General features: G+C 59.2%; 1 protein-coding gene across 1 annotated transcript in view; it reads left to right on the top strand.

Annotated features, from left to right (window-relative positions):
• The first annotated feature begins 1,346 nt into the window (after window positions 1–1,346).
• TAFA5 (TAFA chemokine like family member 5) overlaps window positions 1,347–19,646 on the top strand; it is a 260,582-nt gene continuing 242,282 nt past the window's right edge. The window contains exon 1 of the mRNA XM_058568125.1: window positions 1,347–1,513. Coding sequence (XP_058424108.1) covers window positions 1,402–1,513 — 112 coding nt within the window. The 5' untranslated portion in view covers window positions 1,347–1,401. The remainder of the gene's footprint in view (window positions 1,514–19,646) is intronic.

Raw genomic sequence — 19,646 nt, 5'->3', positions numbered from 1 at the left:
CCTGGCAGGCTCCGTGGTCCCCTGAGAGGCCTTGCCGGCCAGGGCTCAAGGGTCAGGGGTGATGTGGTGACCATCGTTGCTTCTCCCCCGTGTTCAATCCAGCGCTCAGGCCCTCTAGTGGCTCTGTGGGAAGGATCCCCAGCTCTGACAAGATCTCACCGGGTCTTTGGAGCTCTCCCTGCTCATGCATGATGGGAAGATCCTCTGAATGAGGAAGAAGGAGTTCCTATTAGTGTGTCCACTCACCTGGAGGAAGCCAGCGCTTGGGGTGGGCAGCATGGCTGGGGACCACAGGGGCCAGAGCCTCCAGGGGAGCAGGACCATCTGGTGAGCACCTGGACGTGGGAGCTTGTCTTGTGAGGGGACATGAGAGGGAGGAGTGGGGATGGGGACACTGACCTCAAAGGACACACTTTCTCCATCCTCAGGTTGTTTGTAGGAATGAACCAGTTTTGCAGATGATAATTTAACATGCAAACAAAGTGAATTATAACCATTGTTATCCCGCTCAGAAAATCCTCCTTCAGGGGACCAATCCCCAGATGGGGAGTTTGGAGACTACGTACTGGGGCCTTGTCAGGTGATGGGCCCGGGGACAGCTCATCAAGGCCAGGACAGTGGGCAGAGGTGGAGGCACCAGAGAGGGGACAAGGATACTGCTCCTGGGGACACGTGTTCCTGCCTGGCAGTGCCCAGCCCAGGGAGAGGAGCTGCCCTCGCGGGTGCCGGTCCTCCCCTGACTCTGCTCAGGTGGAAGGCTGTGCTGTCCTTGGGTTCGGGGACACCAGCGCACAACAGAACAGGTAACAGGGCGCATCTGGGGAAAAGGTCCAAAGCACCCCGTACGTGGAATAAACTCCAGTGCTCCCACCCAAGGCGAGGTCTGGGACCCCAGCGTTGAAGGCTAGGGCGGGGAAAGGTGGGCCTGCCGGCCGCGTAGCCGAAGTGCACAAACTTCACGCTGGCCAGGCTCGTCCTCCCCGCCAGGTGCCCAGGCTGCGGGCAAGCCGGACTGTCTCTGTCGCCATCCAGAGGCGCGGCTCAGGCGCGGAACCCCTCCGCGTGCCTCCCCCGCCAGTCCCGGGGCCCGCGCGGGGCCCCCGCGGCGCCAGGCACGCGCGTCGGGCGCGCCCCTCGCATTGGTGGCCGGCGCGCGAGCCCGGGCGCGCAGCGACGCCCAGAGCCGCGGGGCCGACGTCCCCGGGCTCGGCGGGCGCGGGCGCGGGCGCGGGCGCGGCGCGGGGCGGGCCGGCGCGGGGCGCAGTGGGCCGGAGCCCGGGCGCGGCGGCGGCGGCGGAGGATGGCGCGCGCGGGGCCCGCACGTGGAGGCCGGCGCGGGGGCGCGGGCAGGGCCGGCTGCTGAGACGCGCTGCTGCCCCCCGCGCGGGCGCCGCGGCTTCAATGGCGCCATCGCCCAGGACCAGCAGCCGGCAAGATGCTACCGCCCTGCCCAGCATGTCCTCAACTTTTTGGGCGTTCATGATCCTGGCCAGCCTGCTCATCGCCTACTGCAGTGAGTACCGCGAGGCCCGGGCCCCGCACGGCCCTTCGGCCCCGGCCCCGGCCCTGGCGGGGCGCCCCGGGGCCGCCCGGAGTCTGCGGAGTTTCGAGCTCGGGGCGCGCCGTCCCCCGGGTCCCGGACGGTCCTCCTCTGGGCCGGAAGGGCGAGAGTCCGCCTGGCCTCTCGGCACTCGGGCACTTTGGGGGCGGGCGCTGCTGCCCGAGCCTCCGTCCCCGAACTCCGGCGCAGGGCCCGGGCGCCAGGCCCCGGGTGGCGCGGCGCGTCCCTGCAAGGCGATGCCCGCGGCTGCCCGGCGTGCTGCCGCCGCTCCCGACCCAGGCCAGCGATCCGACCAGAGCCAGGGGCTTGCCGGCCGAGCCGCGCGCTCCGGAGGCGGCGGCAGGTCCTGGGCGGGCGAGCAACACTGCTGAGGATGTCGGCGGAGCGCCCTGCCCAGCGCTTTCCGCCGGCGACACTCCCGCCGGGGACGAAGGGGGACGCGGCAGCCGAGCCTGGAGCGGGGCATCTCGGGCAGGAACGGGGCTCTGGCTCGATCGCGGAGCTGGGGCTTCTGCTTTCCTGGGAAGCAGGCTCTCCGGCGCTTTCTTAAAAAAAAAGAAGTGAGGGCTGGTGTGCCTGGAGAGGACCCGCTGCTGCCGCGGGCATTTCGCGAGTCGTGTCCGGGGACTGAACCGGTGACCCAGCGGGTCTGGCGCGCGGGCCGCGGGCTGGGGGCTGGGGTGGCGCTGGCTTGTGGGTGCCCGGGGCACAGCTGGGGGCTGGGGTGGGTGTGGGGTGCCAAGGGACCGGGAACAGGCTCGGAGTCGGCTAGGGTGAGTGGGGGGTGGGCTGTGCTCTGGGCTCGGGCTCTGGACTGGGTGAATGAGAGGTGGTCGGAGTCCGGGGCACAGCCTGGGGACTGGGGTGGGGGTGGGTGCTCAGTGCTCTGGACACAGATTCTCAGCTGGTTGGGTGGGTAGGGAGTGGTCAGCGTCCAGGGTACAGGCTTGGGCCGGGATGATGCGGGCTGGTCGGCTCCCCCGCCGGCCGCCTGGCTCAGGCTGCTGCCCCTTCCCATCCCGGCGGGAGGAAGGGAACACCTGTCATGGAGAATTGCCATGGGCGCGGGAGGTGATGGAAAAATATGGATTCTTTACAAAAAAAAAAAAAAGGCCAGCGCGGAGGCTCGCTCCCCCGCCGCCCCCTCGCAGCGCGGGGCCTCCTCGCGCCCACTCCGAGCCTTCTGCCGTCCCCAGAATGAGACTGCAGCGGGCCACGGAGCCCGGGACAGCCCAGCCCGCTGATCGCGAGGGAAACCCGGTGCCAGAGCAGGAATTGTCCTGCTTGTTTCAGCCCGGTTGTGCATTTTTCTACAATTGCTGGCGACAGCTGGGGCACCGCGGGCGGAGGGGGCGCTGAGCGGGAATGTCCCCAGCGGGGTTGTACCCCGGGCTATCCAGGCGGGCGCCGCCACCCCGGGTGCACACGGCGCGCCTCTCGGATAGCAATCGCCGGCCTGGCTGCGGGGAGCGAGGTCTGGGGCTTTGAGCAACGTTTGCGCCCGCTCCCCAGCTCCTCGCGGCCACCTCGGGGGCCTGTGGGCGGCGTTCACCGAGTTCCAGAGCAGAGCCCTAGCGCGGCTTCCTTGATGATATGGAAAGGGTTTATGGCAGATAAACTCCCGCCACACCGACGACCAGCCATTTGAACGCACTTCCTGGTGGCATCAAGGGAGGGGGGCTCATTCAGCGGTGTTTGGAGAGGGGACCTTAGGGGCCTGAGCCCCCCGGCTGCAGTCCCTGGCCTGCTCTGGTGACAGCGTCCTTGGGGCCAAGGCGAGCACCCGGACAGCAGGCTGGCCAGGAGGCAGCCCTCCAGGTGGGAAAAGAGCAATTGCTAATTGTTGTTAAGTACATGACAACCTGCTGTGTGGCTTCAACACTCCACACCCAGGCAGCGCCCCTGTGCCGGCCTCAAGTTCCCACCTTCTCAGCGTGTGCAGCCTCTGCCCACTCCTCCCCATCGCCACCTGAACTCCAAGGCAGTGTGCTTATGCTCATCCTGACACACCTTCGCAGGTCTGCTGCCTGCTCCAGGGGTCCTCAGGGTATGGTGTCTGGGGCCTGCCATCTGCTCAAACTGGCCATGAACTTGAGGCGCGTCTCACACCATCAGACCCCTTAGGAAGCCTCCCTCAAATTCTGGCAACAGCTCTTCCATCAGGACAAGGACATTTCGTAAAAAATGTCTCATCCAGAATAGCAGAAATCGTTAACAACAGAAGCTTGGGTTAACCACATTTTATGGTTGTTTCCATCTCCATGTAATGGAATAATTGACAATGAGATAACGTTTTCCGACACACCCCGTTACACCAGAAATGCACTTGGAGAAATTAAAACATTTCACTAAAATACAAAATAGTCGTAATAATAATTTATAGCTTGGAACAGCAGTCCTGGAGAAAGAAATACTTTTTTTTTGCCCAGAATTGATAAAGCAAATGAAATGCAAATGAAACAGTTCCTATGATTTCTGTTCTCTTTTCCAATATCCAAGAATAGTTAGCATCCTTGTTTGTAAATTGTTTCTGTTATCAGTCAGGAGTTTTATTATCCAAAATGTTTTTGTGTTATGGAGCAGATATATTTGTATCATATTAATTAGGGAAACTGATAAGTATTATACAGGATTCAATTATCCTGCCTCTTAAATCTGTACGTTTCTCTGCAGCACAGAAGGTGCTCACTTCCTGGCACTGCTCAGAGAGAGCTGGATTATTCCTTGGCCTGGTTTTCAGCTCTGGGGTAGTCCACTGTTCTCAGCCCAGGGAAAGACCTTCCTGCTTTGCAGTCGGCTGAGGTTCATATTTCAGGAGATGGGCTCCACCCTCTGGCTGGAGAAAGAGCTGCAGGCCACCAATTAGGTTAGTTGCTATAGTGACACAGCCTTGTCATTTTCTTCTATTGGGGAAGAATTGCCCGGCAAAGCAGAAAGAGGAAGGGGGCCCTCGATGGCTTTCTTTAAGATGCCTGCTCCATCTTCTGTGTACATACTGTTGACAGCAGGCCTGGGCGCTTGGTAAAGATTTGACTTGGAGGATGAGAAAGTTGAAACTCCTTCGTTCTGGCCTTGGGAAACCTCTGTCATTGTGGCTTAGAAAGAGCTAATTCAGGTTGTCTCCCCCTCAGCATATCTGAGCAGAGAGGTTGGCCTGGGACGTGGTACTCGATGAAAGAGGACCGCTCTGGGCAACCTTACTGAAGATGTGGTCCGTGCACACTGGCTTACAGCATATTAGCTATAATAACAGAGAGGGAGACAGAGGAAATGATGAGCTCGTGAATGCCTTGCGACACTGAGCCTTGACTTGACACTTCTGTGCGGTGTTTAACTCAGGGACAGAGAACGCCGTGCTCCAGCAAAGGTTCCGTGTCCCCTGTGTAGAACAGCTTGGTACACAGACATTCCTGGCATGTAGATGGTGGGAGGAAAGTCTGTATTTTGAAGGACCCGGAGGCTGTGTGGGGAGAGGTGGTGTGTCTATGTTTTTGACGTGGATTTTTGTTCAAATAAATCCCATCAAAATTGAATTGTGTCTTTAAGTTAAATCTCGTGTCCTTGCTGCAACTTGGAGAAGGCATTACAAACAACTTCTGAAATGTTTTTAATCCATTAGGATACTAACTGAGCGTGGGCTCTCTGACGTTGAATTTCCTTATAAATACAATTTATTGCATATTTAGGAGAGATTAGAATGTGCCACTTTCCTGCTGTTCAAATTTATTTCTGGGCCTCTCGAAGAGGTAAAATTGAAAGTACTGGAGGCTTAATTAAGTGATGCCATCCAGAATTTTCTTTCTCATCTCGGGTTCTTTTTTTTTTCTCCTACTGTGTTTTTATTTGGTGAATTTCCGGCGTGAGAAAATGGGCTGTTTTTTTCAACTACATAAAGATAAGTTATCTCTCTTCGTGCAATTTGTATCAGCCGAGGGTCAGCTGAGGGTCAGCGAAAGAGATGGTTTTGCCCTCGAAGCGGTGTTCTCCAGTACGGAGACCCCTGGGGGAAGGACTTTGGGGGATGTCCAGAACAGTGTCCTTCCTGATGACAGCGCTGAGTGATGGTCAGCCAGGCTGACTTGCACTCCGCTCTCCCCTCGCCCAGTCCCATCCCTCCTCCTTCCCCTGAGATAACTCCAGGAGGGTCCACTCCCCTCCAGCGTCCCCTCCCACCAGTGAGGCCCCAGGACAGATAACCACAGAAGGGGGCTTCGTGCAACCGCTCAGCTTAATGGGTCTCCCAGCTGAATTCTGCCCTGGTATTCCCCGCTCCAGCGTCCCCTCCCACCAGTGAGGCCCCAGGACAGATAACCACAGAAGGGGGCTTCGTGCAACCGCTCAGCTTAATGGGTCTCCCAGCTGAATTCTGCCCTGGTATTCCCCGCTCGGGACCTGCCACTCGACATCCACGGAATGAAATATGTAGATCAACTTTTGTGGCATGAAGTATTTTCAGGTGACTTTTATGGGCGTAATTACGGGAAAATGTTATGATAATATGGCACTAGAAAAGGGAAGAAAAGCAAAACATTAAAATCCCCCTTCCTTTATATAGCTTTGCAGCTGCGCTGGTTTAGAAGGGCTCATTTTTGCATTAAAATGTGATGCTGTGGAGTTAATGACCTCTACACAATGCCACCTGTCACCGAGAGCACCGTGGGTGACGGCCGAGTGATAGGGAGGAGACTGACAAGGGAGACCCGGCTCAAGATCTCCTGTGTGAGGGGCTGGGAGGCTGGAGAGAGAGCTGAGGAGGAGAGGCCCGTATGTCTGGTGGGTTTTATCTATTTGGGGGAGTTGTCACTGGCTGCCCTCTCGGGGTCCTGGGTTGGCACTCCAGGCTGATGGAGTCTGGCAGTGTCCCTTGCTAAAAGCTGCCTTGCACGCCGTTCATGGACCCTCTGAGCTGGAGTTTGGGGGCGCCAGGGTTGCCCCATGCTCCTGTGGCTTCTGTGAGGGCCCTCGGGCCATCCTGGAGGCCATGGAGGCCTGGCTGGAGCCCCCTACAGCCACTGGCTCCAGCGCTGGCCTGCTCCTTTCTCCCCTTCCCTCTCCCCTCCGCGCTTTTTCCAGATCTGGGCGGGGATGCGCTCACGAAAACTCCCGGCAGGCAGCACACACTGTCTAGATGGCCAGGCTTTCCTGAAACGGCCGAGCAGCTGGCAGCAGATCTGGGCGACTGTTCTCGTCTCTCCTTCACCCAGGCGAACGTGCTGGAGGCTCAGGGAGACTTTGTAACGTTTACTTGTTTATTAAAGTGGCTGGCAGGAGTCGAGGGTGGAATCACTTTTGTCTCCAACTAGGTGAGCGGGACTCCTCTGGAATGCCCTGGTCCTCGTGGCTTGTGGGAGGCCCAGTTTCAACTTTGCGTGCAGCGACATCCTCCAGGCGGGCGGGTCTGGGCCTGATGGGACGGTGGCTCCTAGGGAGTCTCCTGGGAGAGGCCTCACTCATCTCCCAGAGCTCCCGCCCGCCCATCCCTGGCGCATCACCTGCCGTGGGGTCAGCCTTCCCTGTGGAGGGACCAGCCTTGGTGGGGCCCTACCTGGGGAGCTGGCTTTCTTTCCAAGTCTGTTGAATGAGCAGGAGCAGTGGAGAGCCAGCCCCAGGCATCTTGGAAGACAGGCCTCCAGCTTATTCATGTGATTAGGAATTAGGGAGTGCTGGGGACAGAGAAATGGGCAAGAAGATGGCCTTCCTTCGCTTCCAGCAGTGAGCAGATTGTCAGCACAAAGCGAAGGCACTAGAGGAGGAGACGCACAGCCTGGCCAGGCACCATGTTCTGGTTGGTTCTTTGCCCTCTTTGGTCGCAGCCTGCCCCAACCTCAGAATGGCTGGCACCTCCCTGGGGTGGCAGGCTGCAGCCAGGGTCCGGCCCTGAATCCCCCTTCCATCCCTGGAGCCTTTCCTTTCCCAGCCTAGCCTTCCCAGGGCCCCTGCATTGCCCCTGCGCTGTCCCTGTGCCCAGCCTGCCTGTGAGTCCTTCTCCAAACCCATCTTGCCGTCCCCCACGTGTCTCTTCACCGCCATAACCTGAGGCCCTCTTGGATACATCAGCATCGTCCTCGGTGGGCCCTCTGCCTCCAGGCTGGCCGCCCTGAACCCCCCACCCTTGGCTCCCCTCAGAATGAAGCTCTGCACTGGTCCTCTACTCCCCGTTGCTCACTGTCTGCCCCCGCTCACATCACTCAGGGCCTCATAAAGCTGGATCTTTCCTGCCCGGTGGGACTCTCTATGCCTCTGTCCTGGCCTGGCAGAGTCCAGCCCCGAGGCCTCCACCACAGGGCCTCCCCTCATTGGAAGGTGGTGTCTGTGCATTCTCAGCTGCACACCCCGGTCTGTCTTACCGTGACATTCCACTGACCACCAGGGCCCCTTCACCGTAACGCTCCATAGCACCACTGAATGCACGCGGGACCATGAGCTGGCCTGGTCCTGGGGCTGTCCCCGCAGAGCCAGAGAACCCCTCCTCCAGGACGCCTGTCCTGAACACACTGCCTAGTCTCCCTCTCCAGTCTCTGCGGGATGCCCGCTGTCGGGGGTCACTTCTTGCCTCCCTTTTAGGCTCTGAGCTCTGGGAGGTGGCTTACTGCCCCAGGGGGTGGACTACCTGATTCTCTGAGCAAACACTCATTGATCCGTTGCCTGGAACAGTGGGCTGTGACTGGGGGGGAGCTGTAGGTCTGGGGGTGAGGCTAAAGAGTGGGCGTGGCCCAAGGTCTGGGGCTGTGGCCGGAGAGAGGTCCCCTGAAAAATGAAGGAGTTGGGGGATCCCCAAGGATCAATCTGGTTCTAACACTGTCTGATTGAAAAGGAAAAAAGAGAAGAATGTGTGGCATCCCAGTGAAACACACACTATTTTGTAAAGCTTCCCTGGGGGGACTTTCCCGCTGTGGAGTGGAATACCTGTCAAACTCCCTCCTTTGGTCAGCTCCTACTGCGAAACATGCCCTGTCCTCATTCTCCTTGAGCACTTTCTTTCTCCCAAGATCCCTCCCTTCAGGGTTCCTCCCCTCAGCACCTTGGACGTTTGGGGCCCAGTTACTCTTTGGGGTGGGGCTGTTCTGGGCGCTGTGGGGTGTTGGGCAGCATCCCTGGTCCCCCCCACTTGATGCCAGGAGCCCCCCAACACACAGTGTGACAACCAACGATGTCTCCAGACCTTGCTATGTGGCCCCCATTGGAACCCCTGCTTTAGTGTGTGGGTCTCCAGTCAACTCGCTTGCACTGGTATCTCCTGGTCTCCTGGGGCTCAGTGCCAACGGGGGTAACAACCCTACCACCCTTTCTGCAGCTGAATGGCCAGCCCGGGGGTGGAGGACATTTAGAGATGTCACCCCAGCGGGCACAGGGTCCCAGCCCGGCTTCCCCCGACTTGCCCTCTCTACCCAGACGGCGCTCCGGGCTCTTCCAGCCGCACCCGACTGTCTGAGCTGGCGGAAAGGCTGCTGCTGGAGAGGAAGGTGTCTCTGCGCCTCCACGCACTCCTGTCTTCCAGAGCTGGGAACCGGCGCGGAGTTCCCCAGTTGCTTGCAGTCTCTTCTCTGCGTCTCCATCCCTCCATATCTCACGTGTGACTGTGCAACCGATGGTGTAAAGCCATTTAGAGGCCACCTCCGCCCACCCTCCTTGTGAGCTGGGACTTTGGCGCTCCCAGCACCATCTTCTTCTCTTCTTTTGAGGGTGAAAACAGACGTTCCCTCCCTGGTCCACACGCCGTCCGTGGGGCGGGGACGGGGAAGTCACATAGAGCAAGTGTATGGGCTGTGCTGCTGTGTGTGTGGGTGCAGCCTGTGAAGGCGCACGTTCTCGTGTGTCGGATGGCACTCCTGCAAACGTGTGTGCACACACACACACACACACACACCCATGCGGGGCTCCCTGCAGCTGCAGACTCAGCCTGCACATTGCTTTCCACTTTCCACTTTCAGACTCGGTGTCTTAAGGCAAACTCACCCCCCACCCCAAAGTCAGGAATCCACGAGCCCCCCTGTGCGGTAAGAGCGGGGGTGGTTCATGATTGACTAATCCTAAAGACTTTCCTCACCAGTCAGTTCTTAACTGGCGTGGCCCGGTGGCTTCCTCTGCTGATGGAGGCCCTGCAGTGGGGGTGGAACAGGACAGAATCCAGGGCTCCCCCACTGTGCCGGCTGCTTCCACGGCCCTGTCCTCTGAGAGTCGTCTCTGTGTTTTTTGTGCACACACGTGTGTACACACCACAGACACGCATCCTACACCTCCCCTCTTTGGGCCTCGGTTTCTCCACCTGAAGTTGATGGTGCTAATCGTCCTGCCAGGCCTGAGATTTTATGACGATGAGGGTGGAGCTGGGTCTCCTAGGTCTGCAGGGCTCCAGATTCGCGGTCCCAGGATCCCGCGCCGAGGCCACAGGCTGCAGCGCACGCTCCTGGGGCCTGAGCCCCTCCCCATCCCTGTGACACCAGGTCACAGTGACAGCTGTTTGCTTTTTGCTCCAGCTCCGAGGGTGGAAGGACCAGTGGGATTTCACTGCAGTTCACACTGTGAAGTTGGAACATGGTTGGACAAAGACCTCCAGTGTGCGGGTCCGGCGGCTCACCTGGAGCCTGTGAGCTCGGCTGGGACTGACAGCCGGTGCCCTGAGAACACAGCCTGTGACCTCCTCGGGACACGGGGACCCTTCTCACCGTGCAGGGACTGCGGGACAGGCAGGCCCCGGCAGATTTGCTGCTGCGCACCCTCCCGATGGCTGAGTCTGAGACAAACCCTGTGAAAACACACCCTGATGCTTAGCAGGTGTGTCGTGACGGCTCCTCCCATGACCACGTTGCTAATTGAGAAGTGACTCATCCGGGATCCAGCTCGTAGTAACACTGGGGGCTGTCTTCCACCTCCCTGTGGTCCCTTCCCTGGGCGACATCCCTCTGTGTCCCAGAACCCAGCCTGCCACAGCCACTTCGGGGCTCCCGCCATGCAGATGGGGCTGGGGGACACAGGAGGTGGGCCTAGGCCGGTGGTTCTGCCCAAGGGGTGGCTGGTGCCTGGTGTGTTTGCTGTTCGTCCTGGAAAGAGTGAAGGAGAAGGATAACTGGGGGCGTGTGCTTGGGGTCCCAGCAGGGGAACAGCCCAGAAGGTCCAGCCTCATGGTCCCGTCCCAAAGGCCCCTTCCTTAGGTGGCACCGTCACTCTGACCCTGTCACCTCCGCCCAGGGCTCCCTGGCTGCAGACCAGCCAGCCAGGCCCTCTCGGGGTTTCTGGCCCTGCCTCCCTTGCCAGCCCCTGTGGGTCACACTGCGTCCTTGCACTCACCCTCTGGACCCTCTGAGCTCTGTCTGACACCAGCCGCCTGCCAGCCTGCAGCTCCCTGCCTGGGGTGCTCTGCCCCACCACCGTGAGCACTCCTCGCCCTTGCAGGACTCGGCTCACATTCTGGAGGGGTGAATCACTGTGGAGGAAGTGCGTGGATTGGTTAGAAAGGAGCCTTCCGTGCTGGGCACCATGGCCCTGAGCCTGTCCTCCTGGCCTGGGGTGTGCCAGGCCCGGCTCCTGCACCAGCTGTGAGAAACCCTAAGCCTGTTCACCTTGCAGCTCTCCCTGCATTTTTCTGCACTTGTACTCAGTTCCAGCACCCTTGATACAAGATCCAGCAGCTGGATGTGCTCAGCGGATGCTGCTGGAATAAAGAACGCCCTGGCTGCCTGAAGGCCCTTCTGGTCCAGGCTCGTCTCTCAAGGGAAAGGGGTGCATAGTAGTGTCCAGGGAGAAGTGGGACAGGCGTGGGGGTCCAGATGGGACAGCTGCTACTTAGAGTACTGAACTCTGCTGATGTCACTGTTTGGCCCCTGGGCGGACCATCTCCGGGACAGGAGGTGTCCGGTGTCAGGACCCTTCTCAGGGTCCGGGGTGGGGGGGTACAGGCACGGGGCTGTGGCTGGAGAGGGGTGGATGCCATCAGCACATCAGAGGTGCAGATAAGCACTTGCTGTGTGAAGGAGGCCCTCTCCCTCCCGACCCGGGAGGCCTCACAGGCCCAGGAAAACCTAATGGGGTGGCCAGCAACTGGTCACTGGGCTGCACACCTTGAGTGGTGTCCTCAGGTGGGGCATGTCGTGGCCCTGGATGGGGCAGCGGGAGCCCAGGCAGAGCCGGGAGCTACGAGGGCCTCCCTTCTCTGCCCCAGAGGCCCCGGTGTGAGCTGGAGGAGGCCTGGGCCAGGGGGTGAGTGTGGCCCCCTCTCTCGGCCCCTCTCTGTGGCCCCAGGGCCGTGCATCTCACCACCATTCCTTGTGGTCATGGTCGTGTTGTGCTGCCGTCCACATGTGGGCCTCTCGGGGCAGGGTGACGGTACATTCATCAATCGTGCATGCCCCCCAGCACAGCACCCCCAGTCTACTGACGGCTCCGGAATGGCTTTCCGAGAGAACGGGCAGAATGGAGCTGCTGCAGAGGTGGAGGGTAACCAGGGCCCTGAACTTTCCGGGACCCCCCCCCCGCCCCCGTCCATCCCACCTGGACCTACCTGCCTTGTCTTCATGTCTTAAACTTCAAGCGAGAGGGGCCAGTTCATACTGCCAGGGCGGGCTCTCCCTGTGTCCGTGCTGGCTGCCCGTGATGGGCCAGCTTCTCCCTATCTCTACTCCTGGGGTTTCACCTGATGTTTAGGAAAATCCATAGTGTATCAGACCTGTGACGTCTGAGTTTACTTACCTGTTTTTAAATCCACTGGATAACGAGAGGATGGAGGAGTCTTCCTGACCCGGCCGACCTGATGGTAACAAGCCCGCCTGGAGCGGTACTGAGGTCGACGGTCTCCTGTTAACAGACATGGGATGACTTGGGGAGAGAAACGCGTCCGCTGTCTTTTCAAGATCTGACGTGCATTTGATTTTACTGAAAGTTGAGGAAAGTTGTTCTAAATCGTGCCCATGGCCTGAAGCCTTGTGTATCCTTTTTGGGGGGATTCGAGCAGTTCTCCAGACCACTTTCATGTTACAGTTTTTTCACAGTTAAAATGCTAATGCCTCAGAAGCTGTCTTAAATGCCGCTGGACTCGCAGGAGTGGGCTCTCTTTTGAAAAGACACTTAGGCTCTGTTTCTAAGTTATTTTTCTCCTGTAGCATTCTGTTACCTGAGAGCACTTCCCGAATATAGCTAAACACCATTAATGGGTCGTGTAGGACAAGTATTAATTAATTGAGCTAATTTATGTTCCTTGGCTGCCGCACCTCAGTGGCTAAAGGATGCTGGCCACGAAGCCACGCAGGGTCCTTCCCTGCATTTCCATGTAGACAATTGTGTCTCTTCTTCCCTGGCTCATTTTGGAGGGCTCTGCCAGTGGAAGGAATGAGCTGTGTGGGGAGACAGAGCTTGTTGCTCTGTGCTTTGTGTTGGAGGACCCATCACACCCCATGAGCTCGTCCATGTTTGCAGGCTGGAGAGGGCTCGCCTCTAGCACGTCTGCCCAGAAAGCCGGGGCTTCTGGAGGAAACTCTCAGCTTCCCCCGGGAGGGTCAACTGGGGAACGGGGGTGCACGGGGTTTGTTGGTTGAACCCATGGGAGTTATGAAAATACTGCAGTGCCGGGGGTGCAGGGAACCACTGAGCTGTAGACCTCTGGTGTTCTGGTCGACCCCAACCACGTGGATTCCTCCAAAGTTCTCAACACCCAGACTCCCAGCAGACGTGTGTTAATGAACTTGTGATGGTTTCTGAGCCCCACCACTGTGAGATGGTAACTCCCCAAACTAAGAGCAGAACTCATCGCCTAAAGCACTGGGGACCCTGGAAGTGGGCAGCTGAGGGCTTCTGAAGTCTGTCTCAGGCCGTTTACGTTTGTGAGACACGGCCATGGTCACATTACAAACCATGCACCTTTTTAAAAAGACTTCGTTTTCATCACAATTAGTGTTGTGTTGTAAATAGAAATGTGTTTGCTGAATGTGGTTGGTGGTGGGTCTGTTTTTGCTTCCATCTTCATCTTGAGGTTCCGGGGTGAAAGGGAGGCAGTTTCTCAAGACAGGAGCAGCAGGAGGCCCACACAGTGCCGCCAGGTGGCTGCTGGCCGCCCCCGGCTCTGAAGCCCTGTGCCTGCGAAGATGGTGCGTCAGCAGCATTCGCTGCTGTCCTCGAGGAGACTGTGGAAGAAGCTCAGATCACCATCCCTCTCTCAGGCGGTCATGATTTCTGTCTGTTACACCTGGAAAGTGGCCAGGACACCCGGAGACAAGGGGTCTCTCCACTCAACATGCCAACACCACCCACTGTGACCTGGAGGGTATGGGGCAATGAGTAGGCTTGAGGAGACCGGGATCCCCCGGAGAAATGGCTGCTGGCACTCCACAAGCCAGGCCTGGAGCTGTCCTCACAGCGTCATGGACTGGACTTGACCCCGAAACCTGGGACCCAGTTTGCTCGCTCTCCATTCTTGGGGCCAGCGATGGGGCGGGGCCACCTCAGAGCAAGAAAGGAGCGAGATTCAGCACCATCAAGCAGATGTGCCGTAGACAAGAAAGAATCTCTTGTGGGAGTGTGCAGTGAGCTAGCAAGTTCCGTGGAGTGGGCCAGGCCACCTGTGACTGAGGAGGCTCAGCACAGTCTTGTCCTGCCCGTGAGGCCGTGGCCCGGTGAGGTGAGCTCACCAGCGGGGGCTGGGGCTCCGAGGTGGACGTGGCCCCCGGCTCCCGCTTACTGAGCTGCAGGCAGGACCTGTGCAGGCTGGGTGGGTACTCCCTTCTGCCCCCACCTTGAGCTGGTCTAGAAGTGCAGTCACACCTGGGGCAGACAGGACAGGCACCCCGACAGCAGACTCCGTCCTGTGTCTCGTCTGTGCTTCTGGATCCTCTCAGGGCCTGGGCAGCAGGACCGGTGATGCTCGCAGGGTCAGGAGGTCCCCAAGGTCTCTCTGCGCAGCCAGGAGGAGAGACAGGGGCTCCGCGGGAGTCTGTGAAGCAGAGGGTGAAAAGTGGCTCTGAGGTCTTGGGTGTCACCTACAGTCCCCGTGGTCATGCCCATTTGCACTGTGGAACCGTCTCTTTCTGTGGCATTATGTTTTGGATTTCTTACCATGCAAAGCAGTGACTTGGGGCAGACATGACTCAGCTTCAGTCCCCCTGAGAAGCCCCCACCCAGCCATGGAGTTCCTGGGGTGCCTGGAGATGGGGAGGCTGCAAGGGGACTCGTCCCTGAGTTGGAGGAGCCGGTGACGCCAGGGAGATGCAGCTTTGCACTTGGTGTAACCAGAGCCTTTGCTGGTCCAATTTCTGCCTGGAGCAGCTGTGCTCAGCACGTCGTCCTCCTGTGACTCTGGGGGACGCAGTACAGAAGGTTCAGGAGCTGACCTGGCAGTCCAGGATAGCTCCTGCTGGCCAGGGCCCTGAAAGCTCTCCCTGGGGCTTCACCGACCTCAGACTTGGCGTCCTGTGGCCTGACCTTTTCTGAGCATCCCTGTGTGTCAGCTGGGCCCCTGTTACCTGTGCTCACCAGGAAGGTATCACCGTCTCCATTCAAGAGGAGGAGACTTGAGCTCTTCCAGAAAGGCGGGCCCTCTGGTCCTTCCTCTTGCAGGCTGTGTAGGTCCGGCATTTACCCTGGGCCGTGAGCCTCCTGGAGGCTGGGACCGAGGCTTTTCTGTCATCGTATTTTCCACCTATGCTAGGTCAGATGATTGGCTGCCACTGTCAGTCATTTGCAGTTGTGTATGAATGAGGCTCTGATGCTGATTTGTCTGACCAGCAGTGATGTGGAGATAGGGTCCCACCCTGTTTGACCCTGGCTTTGAAGACCAGCTATAGTGTGTGGAGGGGCCTTTAGCAACTTCCAATCCACTAACTTTGCAGGAGGAGACTGTGCTCGTCCACGGTCCACAGGGGTCCTTGTGGTCACCTCCTTGTCTTTTGGTTCCAGCTGTAGCCCAGACTAAGACTGTTTGCCCCAGGGTCCCCTCCTGGGGCTCCTCACACTCCCTTTCCACCCAGAGCCCTCGCCCAGTCCCGGAATCCTGCCTCCTTGGGCTCCGCTCCAGGCTCGGATTCATGGCCGATTCCCACACTCTTGGGGCTTTGGTGACAGAGGCTGGCTCTGATGCCCAGAGGGACACGTGTGGCCACCCCACCAGGGCTCTGAGAACCCTGACGCCAGGTTTGTCCATGCAGTCCGGCTTCCCCAGCCCACATGGGCAGTTGTTGGAAAGGTGTGCACTGGCATCGCTGGCCCCTTAGCTACGATCCTCATGGATCTGCAAGTGCCAGGCTCCATGTCCATTTGTTCCTTGCATTCTCACGACAATCCTCAGAAGTGGATGCCTTCTTTATCCTCATCTCAGAGGAAAATGAGGCTCAGGGAAGGTAAGGGATGCACCCGGGGTCCCTTGGCGGCTGGCGGCAGTGTGGGACCTTAATCCCTGAGCCTGTGCTCCTGAGCCCAGAGGCTCAGACCCTGGAGCTTCTGGTTCTCTGGGTTCCGGGTGGTCGCCTGTGAATGTGCTGGACGGGAGGTTCTGCACTGGGAAGCACACGTGGCCCTCGGGTGAGCCATCAACAAATCCTCTGAGCATCTTCCTGGGGCCAAGAGGGGACACATCGCTGAGGGGTCCAACCTGGAACCTTCTTCTGGGGCCCCAGCCTGGTCACCTGAGGGACTTAGAAGGCTCGGAGGGACCCCTGTGATGGGACTTGAGGCTCACTTTGGGGGCAGGTGGGGGCGGTCTGGGCCACCCTTCTGAGAGCGGCAGGCGGCTCTCTGACTCCGGGGTCTCAACAAGCTGGGAGGAGCCACCGATCGCATCTATGCCACTTCGAAGTTAAGTTTCAATCGCAGTTTTTAAAAAGGAAAGAAGAGGGCTCAGTGAGGTGCCCATTAGGATCGACTGTTTCTCAGAATATGCTGGACCCTCCTCTGACAACTCCCCCAGCTGCCATCTCCCTGCGACAAAGGAAGATGAACTAGCCCTGGGTGCTCTCACCTGGCTTTCTACCTGGCAACAGAGACTCCTCCCCCTTGGCTCAGTGCCGCCACGTCCCCCAGCCCGTGAGGGAGCCCCTCTCCAAGTGTCTGGGCACCCACACACCCCTCCTCCCTCCTGCCCCAGACGCTCTCTGTGGAGCCAGCTCCCACCTTTGGGGAGTGCCGTGGGGGCGGGAGGGAGGGTTGGGGCCCTGCCCCACTGTCTCCACCCGGGAACACCCGGCACCTGCTCACAGTGTGGCCTCGGGGTCAGAACCCGTGAGAGGAGCTGGTGGGGCCTGGACATTATCATCATGAGCACGCGGTGGGGCTCACCCCTGGCTTTTCCTCCAGTCACACAAACGCTCCTCAGCTGCCATGGCCAATATCGTTCCTCGCACCTGCCTCCCCGTCAGACCAGAGCCCTGGAAGGAAATGGGCGGACCAGGGTCCCTAGGGTCCCAGGGCCAGACCTGGAGTGCAGACCCCCTTCCCCGGGACCCGGCCCTCCCCATGTGTGCAAACACATGCACTGAGGGTGAAGCACAGGGAGACGGAACTCCAGGGGGCGACCAGGGGACCTCTAGGCGAGAATATTGTACAAATAACTCCAGGGGAGGTAGAGTGAGCCCATACTTCTGTTTTGAAGCCACAGCAGTAAGCACACCTGTGCGGTTAGTGCCCAAATGACCAGGTCGTGAGAAGGCGTGGCCACAGAGGGTCCTTCCTGGCAAAGTGAGTCGGGGTCCCTGCCTCCTGGTAGGAGCAGCAGGGGAGCCTTTGAGGAGGGCTGACCAGGGCGACCGTGGACGTGCCCCGACCTGGGAGCAGGCTGGGGGCCTCCCGGGGAGGGGAGGGTGGCCAAGGCTGGTGCTGCGAGGGGCCCGAGCTGGGGGCCATGGACTGGGAGCAAACCCGCCCCCTGCCCCCCAGGAGGGCCTTGCTCCCTGGATGCCCTGGCTGGGCACCCCCACTGGAGATCGCAGAGTCTTTAAAGCCCCGTAATACGTGACATCATTGCTCCTTCTTTTTCCCTCTACTTATCCAATACAAGTTTGTTGTAGAAAGTGTGGAAGTAGTGCAAGTCACACAGAGGAAAGTAACAACCACGTGCTCCTCTGGCCGGGAGGTCGCCTGGTCACCCGCTGGAGTCCGTCTCCCCGCGCTTCACCCTCGGTGCATGTGTTTGCACACAGTTAGATCATACCATTTTGCAAACATTCTTCTAATCCATCCGAGTGGAGGAGCCTCCTCCCAGCGCAGGGGCCTCCTGTGGCAGAAGCTCCCGCAGCCGCACAGGAGGGGAAGAGGGGACTCCGCTGGGTGTGCGTCCTTCATTCCTTGAGTTGGGTTAGTCCAGTCCTGCTCATTTCCCTCAGGTGTGTGGGTGGGCAGGGGCAGGGCCCGGCACCTTCCTGTGTGGCATTTGGGACGAATCTGTCAGGCTTTGTCGGGTTTAGTGTTTGAGAAGAAAGGCCCGGGGTGGCGCAGACTCCTGGCTGAGTCCGGTGCGGCTGAGGGAGAGAGCACACAATTTCAGGGGGCTGAGCGCGTCACCGCCCCGGCTTCACCAGGAATGGAGCAGATACAGGTGGTGAGGGCGAGGAAGTGGCCGAGCTTGTTTCTGAGCCTGAACACAGCCCGGTGGCTTTTCCCAATGTTCCCAAGTGTGCCTCGGCAGGGAAGTGCCCTGCACAGGGGAGGGCTCCCCGAATCTTGCAGACCACAGTAGGGGTCAGAGTTTAGCTGGTAGGTGGGCCAAGGGTCTGTACTGGGGTGACTTAAGGGGACTTGGGGCCTCCCACACCTCCCCTCGTGCCCGAGCCTCCTCTGACCTCCCAGGTGTGGAGCTCCCTGTGCAGGGTGACCGTGGGCATCATACCCCATCTCCCATTGACCTGTCTACCCGTAGGTTGGTCACACGTCATTCACCTTTGGGACTGAACTGGTTGCTTCTGGAATGCCCGGATGCTCGGGGATCCATCTGTCCACACAAAAGTCCATAGCCCTTGCAGAGAGGACATCTCTTGAGCCACTGCTGGGGGCCAGGCAGGTGCCAGGCACTCCACATCCTTCACCACATTGAATCCTCCCAGTGGGAGGTGGGCAATAAGATCTCCTTTTCATGGAAGAAGAAACTGAGGGTCTCAGAGGCCCACAGTGGCTCCCTGTCTTACCCAAGTGTGTTGAGGCTGGGATTTGGACAAACGTCTGCCAGACTCCTGGGTTCTGAATCTTGTTATTAAATGGTGTGAAATGCCTCCTGCCCCACGGGGGTGTGGAGCAGGTTGGTCACTGGCTGGCCATCACAACACAGAGAGCACTGCCACCGGCCTGCAGTGATATCTCTCCACAGACCAGGGATAAGAGTCCGCCCGAGGGCAGCCTGGCAGCGTTGGCAGTGGGTACCACCGTCTGCAGAATTGTCACCGTAAATGTCATGCCCTGTGCAGGCCGGCGCTGCTTTCTGTGGGTTGGCGCCCCCGAGACTGGCATCAGGCTCAGAAAAGCAGTGATACTCATGATTGTGGTTGCTTACCGTGGAAGGACAGAGATTTAAATCAGCAAAGGGGAGAGACGCGTGGAGACAAGTCCAGGAGAGACCAGGCACCAGCTCCAGGTGTCCCTTCCCCGTGGAGTTGCACCCACAGCCCTCGATTCTCCCAGTGAGGATGTGAGACAACGTGTGTGGAGTGTGCCTGGGATGGCAGCTCACCGAGCCCTGGTGTCCACGGGGGTCGTCACATGGGCCTGGCACACCCACCATGGCGCTTGACCTCAGCTGCCCAGACCCCAACCAGGGGTCCCCGGAGCTCATATTGTCAGCGTAAACCATCCGCGTTTGTGCCATGTGGCCCAAGGCCTCAGGCACGCAAAACGCCATCTCAGGCAGGACGTTTCCAGGGCTGGGAGCTCAGCTGCAAAGAGCCAGTCAGGGTTAATCCTGGAGGTGGGCCTTTCTGGGGATGTGTGGGGTTTGCACAGCCCAGGCCCTTGAGTTCACCCTTCTCCAGCCCCCACAGTGCAGCATGGAGCCCTGGGCTGCTGGCCTGGCAGACAACAGCATTGCACCCCTCTCTGCGGCCCCACCCCGGTCTGCCCCTTGTCTCCACGACTTTGTACATCCTGCTGTGACCCCAGGAACAGAAGTGACCTTCCGTGGAGG

The sequence above is a fragment of the Diceros bicornis genome, chromosome 25 (assembly GCF_020826845.1).
Source record: "Diceros bicornis minor isolate mBicDic1 chromosome 25, mDicBic1.mat.cur, whole genome shotgun sequence".
NCBI classification, from domain to species: Eukaryota; Metazoa; Chordata; class Mammalia; order Perissodactyla; family Rhinocerotidae; genus Diceros; species Diceros bicornis.
This window is presented reverse-complemented; position numbering and strand designations above follow the sequence as displayed.